Source organism: Carlito syrichta, unplaced genomic scaffold (genome assembly GCF_000164805.1).
Source record: "Carlito syrichta isolate Samal-C Ts95f unplaced genomic scaffold, Tarsius_syrichta-2.0.1 Scaffold304792, whole genome shotgun sequence".
NCBI lineage: Eukaryota > Metazoa > Chordata > Mammalia > Primates > Tarsiidae > Carlito > Carlito syrichta.
This window is the reverse complement of record NW_007248888.1, coordinates 401072-416172: the sequence shown is the minus strand read 5'-3', so window position 1 is coordinate 416172 and position 15101 is coordinate 401072. Positions and strand designations below refer to the sequence as shown.

Below are 15101 nucleotides of genomic sequence, written 5' to 3'. Positions count from 1 at the left end.
TCTGCAGTCTGGGGACTGGGGACCCCTGATTTAAAAAGTAGACTGAAAACTAAAACTCTATTAAAGAGACTGAAAAAGAGCAGATAGAAAAGTAAAAAGTGAGTAGTTTTCCTTGAAAGTCAGGGGCTCAAGCCTGTAATCCCAGTACTTTGGGAGACTGAGGTGGAAGGACTACTTGAGTCCAGGAGTTCAAGACCAGTCTGGGCAAAAGAACAAGACCCTGTTTCTAAAAATAAGAAGAAGAAGAAGAAGAAATCAAAAATATTAGCCAGGCATGGTGGTGCAAATCTGTAGTTCCAGCTACTCGGGAGGGTGTGGCAGAAGGATTACCGGAGCCCAGGAAGTTGGGGCTGCGGTGAGCTGTGATTATACCACTGCACTCCAGCTTGGGCGACGGAATGAGACACTGACTCAAAAAAAAAAAAAGGTCAAGGAAAAAATAAAAGAAATAAATAGTCAAAGAATAAAACATTGCAGAGCAGTACCGGAACATAAAAATTATTAGATTTATAAATTAATTATTTTTGTAAAGTTTTAGCCATCGGGAGGTATCTGGTGACCTTGGGAGGGTCTTATTGGTAGAAAGAAGGAGGCAGAATCCAGGCTGAGGAATAAATGAGTGGAGACAGGAAGTCTAGGCCCCTCTTTTGAGAAGCCTGATCATAGAGTGGTAACTGCGAAAACGGAAGGGAGGACTAGAGCTATTTTGTTTAGTTTCAGATGGTTAAGCACATAGCATGTTTATGTACTGACAGAAAAGAGTCAGTAGAAAAGAAGATATAAGGGAAGATAACTGATGAATTCCAGGTTCCTCAGCACATGGCAGAAAAGGAGTTCCAAAATGAGATGGTGGGATTTACCTTAAAGGAGAGGAGGCACAGTTATCCCCTGAGACAAGTACTGCAGATGGGGCTGAGGATATAAAAGAGCTGGATAAAAAAGGAAGTTGTGGTAAAACTACATAAATACTGAAAATGGTAGAATTGGGGCAAAGGAGAAGGAGAGAAGACTTTAAAAATAGATGTATGTGGAGAAGTAATCAGAAACTAGTAGATAAGAAAGAGCAAAGTCTCAACACAGCCAGAAGGGATTGAGACTTAAAAAAAAAAAAAAAAAAAAGATGATATGCATGAAAGAGTGATGTAAACTGTAAATTGCTATAGATATTTTGGCTTTTCAGTGGCATTAGTGATATTGCTGTTCCTTTTATTATTATCATTATTTATATGACGTTCTCTTTAGAAAACAAGGTTTGTATTTGAACACACTGCTAATTGCTATGATTAATGAAATCAGTAAAATGCCAAACCTTATATTTTGAAAGTGGATCTAGCATTTCAATATATTTTACTTGTTTTCTTAACTCGATGCTATGAAAAACTTACTTCCATTTTCATAAAAGAAAACATTGATCAGCATACCTGGATAATAATCTTGATAAATTTCTTCTGTTTTCTCTGACTTCAAGGATTCAGAGAATGTTCTGATTGTTTTATTCTTCAACGTTTCCATTTTTGCTGTTTCTGGTTGGTTCTCTGATGTTTTAACATCTTTGTATTTTTGCTTTTCATATTTTGAAAGTCTAATATGAGAAAGAAAACAATTCTAAGAAAATAATCACACCAATAAAATATTCACCTGTTAGCATATGACCTAAAATTTCATAATTATAATTGAAACAGCTTCTTGGGTTTAATAAATTCTGTGGTTAACATTTCTATAACTTTAAGACTCAATATTTATTCTGTACTTTACAATACAATATCTATCCTTTCAAGTAATTTTTGATAGGCACTTTTAAGAGCAGATTTGGAATATCTAACTGGTTTTGGCATAAGAAAAATAAATGCTATAAATTGTCATCGAAGATTTAAAGCTGGAAGAGACTTAAGCATCTTGATCTCATTTTAGAAGATGAAAAAATGTTACCCAGTTAAGTTTGTGGCAGAGTGAAGTCAGAAGACAATTTTCTGAAATTTCATACTCATATATTGCTTCCCTTTATGAAAAAGAAAAGCCAAACAACAAAACCCAATTCATATCAGGATAAAAACAAAGATCTTCTCACAGTATATTAGCCAACTGTCTATTGTTAGAAATACCTTTTCCTAAGAACAGAATCCAAAATCACTACCTCTAATCGACTTGTATGGTAGGCTATATTTTTACAAGGCAGAGGAAATTTAGGGTTTGCAAAACCTTATATTTACTTCTCGGGGGAAAAAGTACTTTACTTATTGGTTTGTTATGCAAAAATACTTAATCAAATGAATAAGAAGATAATGCCTCTTTCAGAAGACAAATAAGATACAATTTCTTGAACTTGTTTATGGACGGTTATTATGTATTATTTAAAATATTTGCCCTTTGTGCACTTTGGGAGTTCCCATTTGGCTTAACAGTAGTATTAAACAGCTTGAAAAGTTTCCTCTTCATTAAAATATTTATCTATATCCTTTTCTCTTTTGTTTTGTTCCGAAACCCATTTGTCCACTTTTTAAACAATACCTAGTAGTTATTTACACATTAGCACAGTAATTTTTTTTTATCATCTTATATCTCTAGTTTGGATTTATCTTTTCACTTTCTCGATGTCTTGATAAGCAGAAACTCTTAACTTTAATATAATTTATCTTTGTCTTTATGATCTGTGTATTTTATGTCTTTTTAAATAAATCTTTCCTTACTCCAAGATGATGACAAAATTATCTTATATGTTTTCCTAACAACTTAAAAATTTTGCTTTTCACAAGTCTTTTGATGTATACATAAGTCCTTAAATCCTTAATTCGGGGTATGGTGTTAAGAGGCAGTCGCAATTTCTCCCCATGCCTCCACCCAATATATACAATTGTTGCAGTACCATTATTGAACACCCACTCCTTTTCTCACTGACCTATAACACCAAGTCTGGCATCACTCAAAATGCATGCAGTTGTCTGTCCATGTGTTTATTCTTATTTGTCTACACTTGTTGCTATATCATGTATCATACTGCCTTAATTGCTATAGCTTTATAATAAGTTTTGATAGCTGTAGGTCAAGACTCCCATAATTTTTTCTTTCTTTTTTTTTTTTTTCCATCAACAGCATTAAAGGAGTTTATTGATATTTTAGAGACATAGGCACTATCACAGCCCCATGGAATTCCGATCTCCTGAAAGGGATCCCAGTTCTTGTATTTATCTTTTTATTTTTATGTTTATTTTTTATTTTAAAGATGTGGAGTAAAATTCAGGATTAGCTATACAAGTGGTCATCATACAGGTAAAGTTTGGGCCTCCCTTTGGTCCCCACTGTGCCTGGTTTGAGATCGGATATCCTTATTGATACTGTGCCCTATCTCCCACCCATTCACCCCAGCAGTATCCCACTACTGCCAATCCCTTTCTTATACTATTATGGCAAATGTTCAGGGTCCATTTATGAGTGAGAACAAGTGGTACTCTATTCTTTGTTTCTGTGATAGATCACTGAGCGTGATAAACTCTAAATTCATCCAAGTTGCTGCCAAGTACATATGCTTTTCCTTCTTCATGACTGTGTAATATTCCATTGTGTATATGTACCACTTTTTTTTTTTAACCCAGTCCAGTTTCAGTGGGCAGCACGGTTGGTTCCATGTTTTTGCTATTGTGCTGCAATAAACAAGCGCAGGTATCCTTTTTGTAGAGAGACTTGAGGTCCTCTGGGTATATTCCCAGTAGGAGGATTGCTGGATCATATAGAGGTCAGTGTCCATTTTTTTTAGAAATTGCCACACTGTTTTCCAAGGAGGTTGCACTAGTTTGCGTTCTCACCAGTAATATAGAAGCATTCATTTTTCTCTGCATCCTCGCCAGAATCTGTTGTTTGTTTTATTATTGATGGCCATTCTTACTGGGGTTAGGTGGTTTTGATTTGCCTTTTTCTGATGATTACTGAGACTGACCACTTTTTCACGTACCTGTTGGCACCCATATACCTTCTTTTGAGAAGTGTCTATTCATGTCTTTTCCCCACTTTTTAATGGGGCTATTTGTTTTTTTCCATTTGGCATGTTTGAATTCCTTGTAGATCCTGGATGTTAGGCCCTTGTCAGATATACTGTTGGCAAATATGTTTTCAATATTCTGTGGGTGGTCTACCCACTCTCTTGATGGTTTCTTTTGCTTGGCAGAAGCTATTAAGTTTGATGACGTCCCACTTGTCTATCTTATCTCTTATGGTCTGGGCACTTGGGATTTTTATCAGGAATTGATTGCCAGTTCCAATTTCCATAAGGGTGTCTCCTGCATTTTCTAAAGTTCCTATAGTTTTAGGTTTTATGTTTAGGTCTTTGATCCATTTAGAGTTGATTTTTGTGTACGGTGAAAGGTAGGGGTCCTGTTTGGATCTTCTGCATGTGATCAGCCAGTTTTCCCAGCACCATTTACTGAACAGGTTTTCCTCTCCCCAGTGGTTGTTGGTGGAGGCTTTGTTGAAGACGAGTTGGTTGAGAAATTGAGGTTTTGCTTTCAAAATCTCTCTCCTGTTCCATTGGTCCATATGTCTTTTCTTGTACCAATACCAGGCTGTTTTGATTATTGTGTGTTTTCAACTTTGCAGTCACAAACTTATAGTAAAATTTAAAGTCTGGATGTGTGATACCTCCCACTTTGTTTCTTTTGCTGAGGATTGGTTTGGCTATTTAAGTATTGTCATTTCCAGGTCTGAGAAGAATGATGTTGGTAATTTAATGGACTTGGGGTTAAATCTGTAGTTTACCTTGGGTCGGATGGACATCTTAACAATGTTGATTCTTCTAATCCATGAGCGTGGAATATTTTTCCATTTGTTTGAGTCTTCTTGGATTTCTTTTAGAAGTGTTTTGTAGTTTTCATTGTAAAGGTCTTTAACTCTCTGGTTAGGGAGATGCCAAGGTATTTCTTTTTGTGTGTGTGGCTATTGTGAATGGGACCATGCTTTTTATTTCATTCTCTGCCTGCTCGTTGTTGATGTATAAGAATGCAACTGTCTTTTGCACATTTATTTTGAACCCGAGAGTTTGCCAAAGTCCTTTATCAGTGAAAGCAGATTTTTGACAGATTCTCTTGGGTTTTCAAGGTATAGGATCATATCATCAGCAAAGAAGGATAACTTAACTTCCTCTTTTCCTATTTGTATATCCTTGATTTCCTTCTCTTGCCTAATTACTCTAGCTAGGACTTCCAACAAAAGATTGAACCAGAGAGGTGAGAGTGGGCAGCCTTGTCTTGTTCTGGTTCTCAGGAGAAATGTTTCCAGTTTCTGTTCATTTAGCAATATGCTAGCTATGGATTTATTGTAGATGGTGCTTACTATTTTGAGGTATGTTCCTTCTATACCTAGGTGTTTGAGGGTTTTTATCAAGAAGCCGTGCTGAATTTTATCAAAAACTTTTTCTGCGTCTAATGATATAATCATGTGGTTCTTGTTTTTACATCTATTAATGTATTTAATTACATTTATGGTCTAGTGGATGTTGAATCAACCCTGCATCCTGGGGATGAAGCCTACTTAGTCATGGTGGATGATTTTTGAGATGTGTTACTGAATCCGATTTGCTAGAATCTTGTTTAGAATTTTTGCATCTGTGTTCTTTAGAAATATTGGCCTGTAGTTCTCTTTCTTTATTGGATCTTTATCTGGTTTGAGTATCAGTATAATGTTAACTTCACAAAATGATTGGAGAGAATTGCTTCTTTCTCAATTGCCTTGAATACTTTCAATAGGATTGGTATCCGCTCATCCTTGTATGTTTTGTAGAATTCCACTGGAAAGCAGGCTGGTTCAGGACATTTTTTTGTAGGTAGTTTTCTTATGACAGAATCAATTTCCTGGGTTGTTATTGGTCTATTTAGTGTCTCAGTGTCTTCTTGTTGCATCCTTGGGAGGTTGTGTGATGTCAGAAAGTCCTCCATTTAATTTAGGTTATCAAGTTTGTTTCCATATAGGCGTGTACAGTAATCTCTGATAATCTTTTGTATTACTTTGGAGTATGTTGTGATTTAATCCTTTGCATTTCTGTGTTTATTGGGGCTTTTTCTTGGTCATTCTGACTAGGAGTCCATCAATCTTATTTATTCTTTCAAAGAACCAGCTTTTTGTTTTGTTTTGTTGATTTTTTTTTTCTTATGATATTTTTGTCTTCTGTGTCCTGTATTTGGGCTCCTACTCTGGTGATCTGGATTCTTCGGCTACAGTTAGGGTTTTGGTACTCTTGTCATTCCAGCTCCCTTAGGTAATTTGTTAGGCTGTTAACTTGTGATCTTTCCATTTTCTTGATGTGTGTTTGTAGAGGTATACATTCCCTCTTAGAACTGATTTCATGATATCACAGAGGTTTTGGTAGGATGTTTCTTCATTTTCATTTGTTTTCTGAAATCTTTTAACTCTGTTTTCATTTCTGTGTTGACCCAGAAGTCATTCAGCATTATGCTGCTTAGTGTTCATGTCTTTGTGGGTTTTAAGGGAATTTTGTTGGTGTTGCTTTATTTCACTGTAGTCTGAGAAGGTGCATGGCAGTATTTCAACCTTATGAAATTTTTTAATGCTTGATTTATGACTGAGGATGTGATTGATCTTGGAGAATGTTCCATGTGGTAATGAGTAGAATGTATATTCTGTGGTTGTTGGGTGGAGTGTTCCATAGGTATCTCTTAAGTCCATTTGGTCAAGCATCAAGTTGAGGTTATATATCTCTTGGTTGATTTTTTTGCCTCAATGATCTATTTAGGGTTGTTAGTAGGGTATTTAAGTCCCCAGCTATAATAGTGTTAGAGTAAATATCTTTCTTTAGTTTACTTAGTAGTTAGTAGTTGTTTTATAAAAACTGGTGCTCCTGTGTTAGCTGCAAATATGTTTAGGATGGATATTTCTTGTTGATGGATTGAACCTTTATTATCATGTCATGTCTTTCCATATATTTTTTAAGATTTGATAGCTTAAGTTTGCTTTGTCTGATATTGAGATCATGACTCCTGCCTTATTTTGTGATCCGTTAGCCTGGAAAATCATTTTTCCATCCTCTAACTTTGAGTCTGTGTGCATCCCTTGTGGTGAGATGAGATTCCTGCATGCAGCAAATTATGGGGTCATGGTTTTGTTTTGTTTTTTAATCCAGTTTGCCATTCTGTCTTTTCTTTGGTGCATTTAGTCCATTCGTGTTCAGGCTGATTATGGAAACATGAATGTTTATCTCTGTCATGAGATTCTTATAAAGTTTTTTCTTTGTTTGCTTGTTTACTTTTAGATTTGGGTTGATGTATGTGTGTGTTTTCAACTTTGCAGTCACAGCGTATTCTCTGTTGATTCTGTGTTCTGCTGCTCTTTTGGGAAGTGCATGGTCTTTCTTTTTTTTTTTCTTCTTTCTTTTGTGCTTAATACCTTTTAAAGCATCTCCTGTAGAGTTGGTCTGGAAGCTGCATAATCTCTAGGGATTGAATGTCTGGGAAAGATTTTAGTTCTCCATTGCTGATGAAGCTAAACTTGGTTGGGTAGGAAATTCTGAGTCGAAATTGTTTATCTTTGAGGACTTTGAATAATGGACTCCAGTTCCTTCTAGCTTGTGGTGTTTCTGCCTATAGGTCTGCTGCTATTTTGATTGGTTTTCCCTGGTAGGTATTCTAACCTTTCTCTCTTGCTGCCTTTAGGATATTTTCTTTTGTGCCTACTTTGTGTAGGGAAATTTTATGTGTCTAAGGCTTGGTTTTCTCATTTGATGTGTGTGAGTTTCTCTGTATCTCTTGTGTTTGGATGGTCACATCTCTTGGTGAGATGGGGAAAGTTTTCTTGGATAACCTCCTGGAATACTTGTTCCAAGGTATTCTCCATTTCCCTTTCTTCTTCTGGGATATCAATCAGGCATAGGTTTGGTCTCTTGATATAATCACATATCTCTGGAGGCTTTGTTCTTTCTTTCTGAGTTTGCTTTGTATGTTTTTTACAGATTGGGTTAATTCTATGTTTTGATCTTCAAGTTCTGAGATTCTTCTGCTTGACTAATTCTGCTTTCCATGCTTGTCATCCTGTTATTTATTTCCTATATGATTTTTTTATGGCCAAATTTATGCTACAATTTATTTCAGTATTGCATCTTGTCTTTCTTGAGTCTTGCATCTTGTCTTTCTTGAGTCTTAGTCACTTGTTCCATCCATTCCCTAATCCCTATTGTATTTGGGGGCTAGTCATTGGTGACTTCCATTGTTTGGGCTCTGAAGTCTGATTTATCAGGCATTTTCTCTTTGTAACACTGGGAATTACCTGTGTTCCTCTGTTGATTTTTCCTCATTTGTGATAGATCTTTTTCTTTTCGCTTTAGTTATGTTATTCAGTGGCAGTGGGAGAGGATTTCACTGCTGATATTTGCTCAGTCTACTATTCTTCCCTGATCAGGGCTGTGAATTTGTTCTATTTTGAAACAGTGCTGTGGGTGGGAAGCTTTGGTGGCTCTTATACTTTTGAGCATCTAATAAAGTGGAGGCTGGGGAGCTAGGATTCAGAAACTACTTGCAATTCATAATGTTCACTGATTGTGGTTTGGGTTCCCTGAGATTCGTTCCCCACTACCACTCTATTTGATGATGCAATGGGTATGTGCATGTACTCCCTCAGTCCAAGTTATAGTATCAGCAATGAGGAGAACAGAGAAAAGTAGAATGAGATGAGCAAAAAATTTTAAATAAATAAAAAAATAAAAGAAACAGAACAAGAGCAGAAACCAAAGTAAAAAGACATTTAAATACACACACACACACACAAACACACACACACACACCAAAACAAACTGGAATAACAACAAAGCAAAACAAAACAAAAAACAGGATAACCAAACATACACACACACACACACACACACACACACACACACACACACACACAAAACTCAAAATAAAAGGAGAATAAAAATAAAAAATAAGAATTCAAATTGAATCCTTACACATGCATTTACATACACATTGAACAAGAAAAAGAGAAAAAAAAAAAAACCCTGAAAGATGAACACTTAGTCCTTCACATATGCACATGAACAGAAAGCAAAATAAAAAGAAAGAAGGGGAAAAAGCGGGGGAGAATGAGGGGATGCAGATTGAACGCTCACATGCACATTCATGCACAAAGGAAAAATATTTTTAAAATCAACAAACACAGATGCAAAAAAACCCTGCCTTCTTGTGGTAGATTCTGTAATTGTTCCTCTCAGCTGCCCCTCTGCTGTCTCCTGCAGAGCTTCAGCCTCATTCACAATCTCCCCAGTGTCCAGCCCAGGGAAGCAGGAGGAGGCAGTGGTTGTGGGTGGAGTTTCAGTTCTTTCCTCCTACTCTAGTATGGTCAGAGACTCCCCTCCAGCAGGGAAATGCAGGATTGTCTCTTCCCCAGTACTGGCAGGGAATGCCCCAGACAGACTTATCCTGGAGTAGAGTCCTCCTATTGTGGTTGACGTCCAGGCCCCACATTATGGTTCATCCCTCTCAGTCTTGCTTCAGTTGTGTGGGTCTGATGTTCAGAGGATTGCTGGGGAGGAGGTGGTTGGGTCAGCCCCAGACTCACCACTGATCTCTTTGGAGGTCTTCCTCATCCTTTTCTGGCCACACTCTTTGTCCTGTAGCTGAATCAGGGTAGAGGGTAGGACACCTGAGACTCAGCACTTGTCCTATCCCTCCAGAGTTTGTGCTTTTGGGATATTCCCTCTGGATCATGCTCACCCCCTGAGCAATTAATCTGCCAGTCACAGAGATTGGGTCGAATCTGTCTATCCGTGGTGAGCAAGCCAGAGCACTTTCCTGCCCGGTTTTAAAGATGGTGGTAGTGTGCCTCTTTCATCTTCTCCAGTGGGGCTCTGCCTCTGGGCTCCCTCAGTGGGCTCCCTCAATGTACTCCCTCCACAGTTCTTGCTGCCAGAGTCTGGCCAGGTGCTGCAGTGGTGAGCCAGAGCCTGGAGGTGGCAGTCTTTACTGGCAGCTTCTTCTTAGGAAGTTGATTGTTGATTTTTTAAAAATGGCATTTGATTTCTGCACCCCAGAAAGTGCTGGGGACCAAACAGAGCAGTTGCAGCACCAGTCATTTCACCAGGAGAGCCCTGGCCACTTGTTCCCAAGTCCCTACTCAGTCAGTCACTCACACACCCACTTACTCACCAACACATACACAAACTTTACCATACTCTCACTCACACTTGTACTCACTTATTCCAACTGATGCTGCCACCATCTTCCTGAGACTCCAATTTCTTTTTCTTAAGGAGTGCTTTGCATATCATGGTCCTTTGTTTTTCTATATAAATTTTGTAGCGTTCTCAATTAAACTTTATAATTTTCTCTATAAAGGTCAGAATCACATCTTTTTAAAAGGTAATGTTTCTAAGTACCTTAGTTTTTATTACTATTGCAAATAGTCCTTTTCGCTTTCCTGAAATTCCTCAGTTGTTGATTAATTTCTCATACCCATCAATCTCCCTGTCACTTTTTTGGCCTGTCCAAGACTGGTCTGGGGGAAGGAGCCAGCAACCAGTGTTAATTTGTCTGTCTTGTCAGGAACCACTCCCTGAGAAGCTAAGGTTTTTCTAAATTCTAGAACCCTCTACCAATCCTCATATGATACTTTAAATCTTTCACTGTTGGATGGCTTACCATTATCCATATACTGCTGAAAGCTTATATTAGGAAAAAAAAACTTCATTATACCATATTTTTACCTTGGTTTTGTGCTTTCCTCTTTGTCCATCTCTTGATTCACACTTTTCAAGTCAATGAAGATAAAAGTCTCTGTATGTATTTCTGAGTGAAACTATGAAACGACTGGCTGTAAAAAGTGCATTCACGTTATTATCTTTAATATAAAAGACAATTTGACAACTGTGCTTATTGATATTCAGAATTGCATATATAGTTCCCAACTTCTCACTAGGCTTAATACTGTATCCTGATTACCTTCAAATGTTTCTTGTGCATAGTATAATTCCCAAACCCTCCACTATGCTAGTTTCCCTCCTCAGGGACATCTCTATATTGTCTAACTTTGTCTCTATAGCAATATTTTTCTTCTTATGTTGATGAGCTTATGTACATACAATTTTAGTTTACATTAAATTCCATATTAAAGATAATGATATGTTTAAGATCACTTCCTTAGGGAATATCATTTTTTAAAAATTAGGATAGTCAACTGATAGCTGAAACTGTTGAACTAGTTTCACCATTCACTAAGAACTCAAATGCTGCATTCATACACTAATAGCCTTCCTCAAATAGAATAGAACAGAACAAAAGGGAGTGAATTTTAAAATATAAAAATGGGAGTCTCTTTCTGATTACTGAGGGAAATCTAACAAGAGAGTCTCCAAATGATGTGCTATATGAAAGTTTACTGTAACTGAAGAATTTAAGTCAAAAATTTAAGCCTGGAATCAATGTAAGATAGAAAAAGTTTTAACTGGCAAGTGAGTGTGCTTCAAAAAAAAATCAAATAAGACAGACTGAAATAAGCTAGGAACAAGAGTAGTTCTTACTGAAACAGAAATGCTAGAAATCTGCACATTAAGTATGAAACTGGCAAATACAACATCAATATATTGATGAGACTCAACATGCAAAAAAAGTCCCTATCATGACCCAGAAAGTATCAGGAAAGGCCATAGAAGGATCATTCACTGCAGTCAAGAATAGAAGAATACAACTTTTCCCACCACTTGAGATAAAATAAACAAAACTTAACAGAGATTAAGTCCATTGGATTCAAAAGCATCCCTGAATTAAATCTATTCTGGATTTGAAACTAAGCAGGAATAAGTAAACTTTTTCTGAAAAAGGTAAATATTCCAGGCTTTGTGAGACAAAGAGCAAAACCGAGGATATTACATAGGTACTCATATAACAAAAGAAAACAAATTTCCACAAATGTTTTATTGATGAAATTTTTAAAATGATAATAATCATAATTGAGTATAAGTTTTTATAAAACAGATTTATGGGAAAAAAATAGAATTTTGGGGAGTAGGATAATATGTCACTTAACTGGGATCCAAAGTTAGCATTACCTTTCACTAAATTGGTTGCAAATGTTCACTTATTCGTTCTTAGTTTGTAGATCACACAAAAACAGATGGCAGCTCAGCCTCCCAAGGCGCGGGATTACAGGCTGAGCTACCGAGCCCGGCTTAAAAAATAAATTTCTAAAACATAAGCATACAAAAAGATGCAAATAAAGGACAGGACAAAGGTACACTAAGCAACTACTGAATAAAATAAAAAGATTATAGTTAAATTAAGATATTAAAGCAGAAATAGTTAGTAGATATAAACAGGGTCACTATATAGTAACTAAAGGTTCATTTCACTAGGAAAATAAAGCAGAAGAGTTCTGTACTTAAACCTAACAACGTAGCTTCAAAATCTACAGTATAATGCAATTGTATAACACATAGCATATATTGCAAAAATTAACAGAACCATAAAGAGAAAAAAAATCCTGTATGATAATGGGACATTGTAAAAACATACATCAGTTAATCAGGAAATATCTCTCCTTCCAAAATTAGCAAAACAAACAAACAAACAAAAAGTCTAGTAAGGGGACAACTTTTAACAAACCAATTTAAAGATTTGATTTAATTTATATATTATATACAGATCAAGAAGTAGAGAATATATATATTTTTAAGCATTTTCAAACATGGCATAGCTTGACAATCAACACCTACTGAATCATAATGCAAATCTCAACAAATTTCAAATGATTTATCATCATATATCTCAAATTTTGGGACTGCAATGCAATTAGATTAGAAATAAAGAGATAAATCATGCAACTCCATAAATTTGAAAAGTAAGAGAAATAAGTCTAAGCCTGGCTCGGTGGCTCAGCCTGTAATCCTGCACTTTGGGAGGCTGAGGTGAGTGCATTGCCTGAGCCTATGGGCTCAAGACCCACCTGGGCAACTTGGCAAGACCTCATCTCTACAATAAAAAAAAAAAAAATGAGCCGGGCATGGTAGCGCATGCCTGTAGTTCCAGCTACTTGGAAGGCTGAGGTGGAAGGATTGCTGGAGCCCAGGATGTCGAGGCTGTGGTGACTGGGAGTGGCCACTGCACTCCAGTCTGGGTGACTGAATGAGACTCCAACTCAAAAAAAAAAGAGAAATAGGTCTAAATAACTCATGGTTCAAAGAAATAAATTATAATAGAAATTTCAAAATATTAAGAAAGAAATGCTAAGATACTAAATATTAAAACTTGTGTGGTGCAGCTAAAGTGGTATTCATAGGCAAATACATAGCCTTAAAATGCTTGTACTAGAAAAGGAGAAAGATGATTTAAATTAAGAAGTTAGGAAAAGCAAAACTTTATAAATCCAAAAAAAGCAGAAAGAGATAGAGAAGATCAAAAGAGCTAAATATTAACAAATAGAAAGACCTTATAAAGGTGCCAATTCTGCCAATCAAAGTCTCAACATTTTGTCTTTTGTTTGTTTGTTGTTGTTGTTTAGTTTTAGAAGCCTTTGACAAGGTCTTGATTTCAAAAATTTATATAGAAAAAAATTACATCAAAGTAAAATCTTAAAGAAAAATATTACATAGAAAAATAAAGGTCCAAAAATAGCCAAGACATTTCTGGAAAAAAAAAATAATATGAAGGGAAGTCTAATAGCAGAATTAATAAAAAAAAGTTTTAGTAAGTAAGACATGTGACTAGACAAATTTACAGATAAAATAATGGAAATCAGGAACAGTACTAAATATAAGTGAAACTGATTTATAATAGGTGACATGTCAAATCAGTGGGAAAATTTGAGTTAGGAAAAAAGTCTGAAGGGGAAAAATATGAAGTTGGATTCATTTCTTCATTTACATTAAAAACTAAACAAAACAAAGACAAAATTTTTAGAGTAAGGAAGGACTTAAATGTGAGAAATAGAACTTTAAAATATAATTTAACATTTTTTCTGACCTAGAGTTAAAGATTCATAATCAAGAGTATAATTTAATAAAAACTCTACAACCTAAATTATATTAAAGTGGGACACGGTGAGATGATATCTGCAAAAAAAATGTGTGGTACACAGTCTTCAAAGATAACCAGCATTAATTCCTTCCCTCATTGTACATGCATGTCTCCCCACTCATTAAAGTTGGGTCCATTTCCCCTCCTCTTGAATCCTGGCTGCTGTTAGGGATTTTTTTTTGACCAGTAAAATGCTGTGGAAATAATGTTAGCCAATTCCAGGTCTCACTCTTACAGGACCTGCCAGCTTCCACTTTCCCTTTTGAAGCTGTCTGCTATGTTAGAAGTCTGACTACCCTGAGATGACCATGCTCCAAGTCAGCCACATGGAAAAGTATACGGAAAAGCACTCAAACACCAGACCTATGAGTGAAGCTACCCTATGTCTTCCAGGCCAGCCCCGACAGCAAATGAATGCAGCTACCTGAGTGAGTGACTCAGTGATACATAGATACATAGAGTAGCATAGCCACCCAGCTCAATCTAGAATCATGAGAAAGAAAAAATTCTTGTTGGTTTAAGCCACTCGATTTTAGGGTGGTTTGTTATACAGCAACAGGTAACTGAAATAACATTGAACATATATGTGATAAAGGATTAGTCTCAAAATATAAAAACTCCATAAAAGCAAATCCATAAGAAAAACACACAAAAAATAAATGAAAAAATGACACTTGACAAAATATATAAATGAACAAATGTCATATAGACAAATGTCATGTTTTTCACAGAGGAAGAAGCCAACACAAGAAGTGATGCTCAATATCATTAGTAATCTAGACCATGCAAATTAAGATCACAAGCTGCCATTCTATAATTCAATTGGCAAAAGTTAAGAAGTCTATCACAACCAAGCAAGGAGGGTGAAAGTCAAATATTTCTTAGACATTGCTGGTAGGAGTAAAGAAAACACTCTAGAAAACAGTTTGACATCTGAATACCTTGTAATTCACCAATTCCATTTCTTTTCTTTTTTTTTATTTTTTTGAGTTGGAGTCTCACTCGGTCGCCCAGACTGGAGTGCAGTGGCCACTCCCGGCCACCACAGCCTCACCTGCTGGGCTCCGGCAATCCTTCCGCCTCAGCCTTCCAAGTAGCCGGAAT

The 15101-nt window shown here is 36.3% G+C and overlaps 1 protein-coding gene across 1 annotated transcript in view; it reads right to left on the bottom strand.

Annotated features, from left to right (window-relative positions):
• LOC103263295 (dynein heavy chain 14, axonemal-like) overlaps window positions 1–10758 on the bottom strand; it is a 53052-nt gene extending 42294 nt beyond the window's left edge. Inside the window, exons 1-2 of the mRNA XM_021713907.1 lie at window positions 10694–10758; window positions 1422–1582 (exon numbers count right to left, since the gene is read on the bottom strand). Of these exons, the coding sequence (XP_021569582.1) occupies window positions 1422–1582; window positions 10694–10722 (190 nt within the window). The 5' untranslated portion in view covers window positions 10723–10758. The remainder of the gene's footprint in view (window positions 1–1421; window positions 1583–10693) is intronic.
• Between the last annotated feature and the right edge of the window lie 4343 nt (window positions 10759–15101).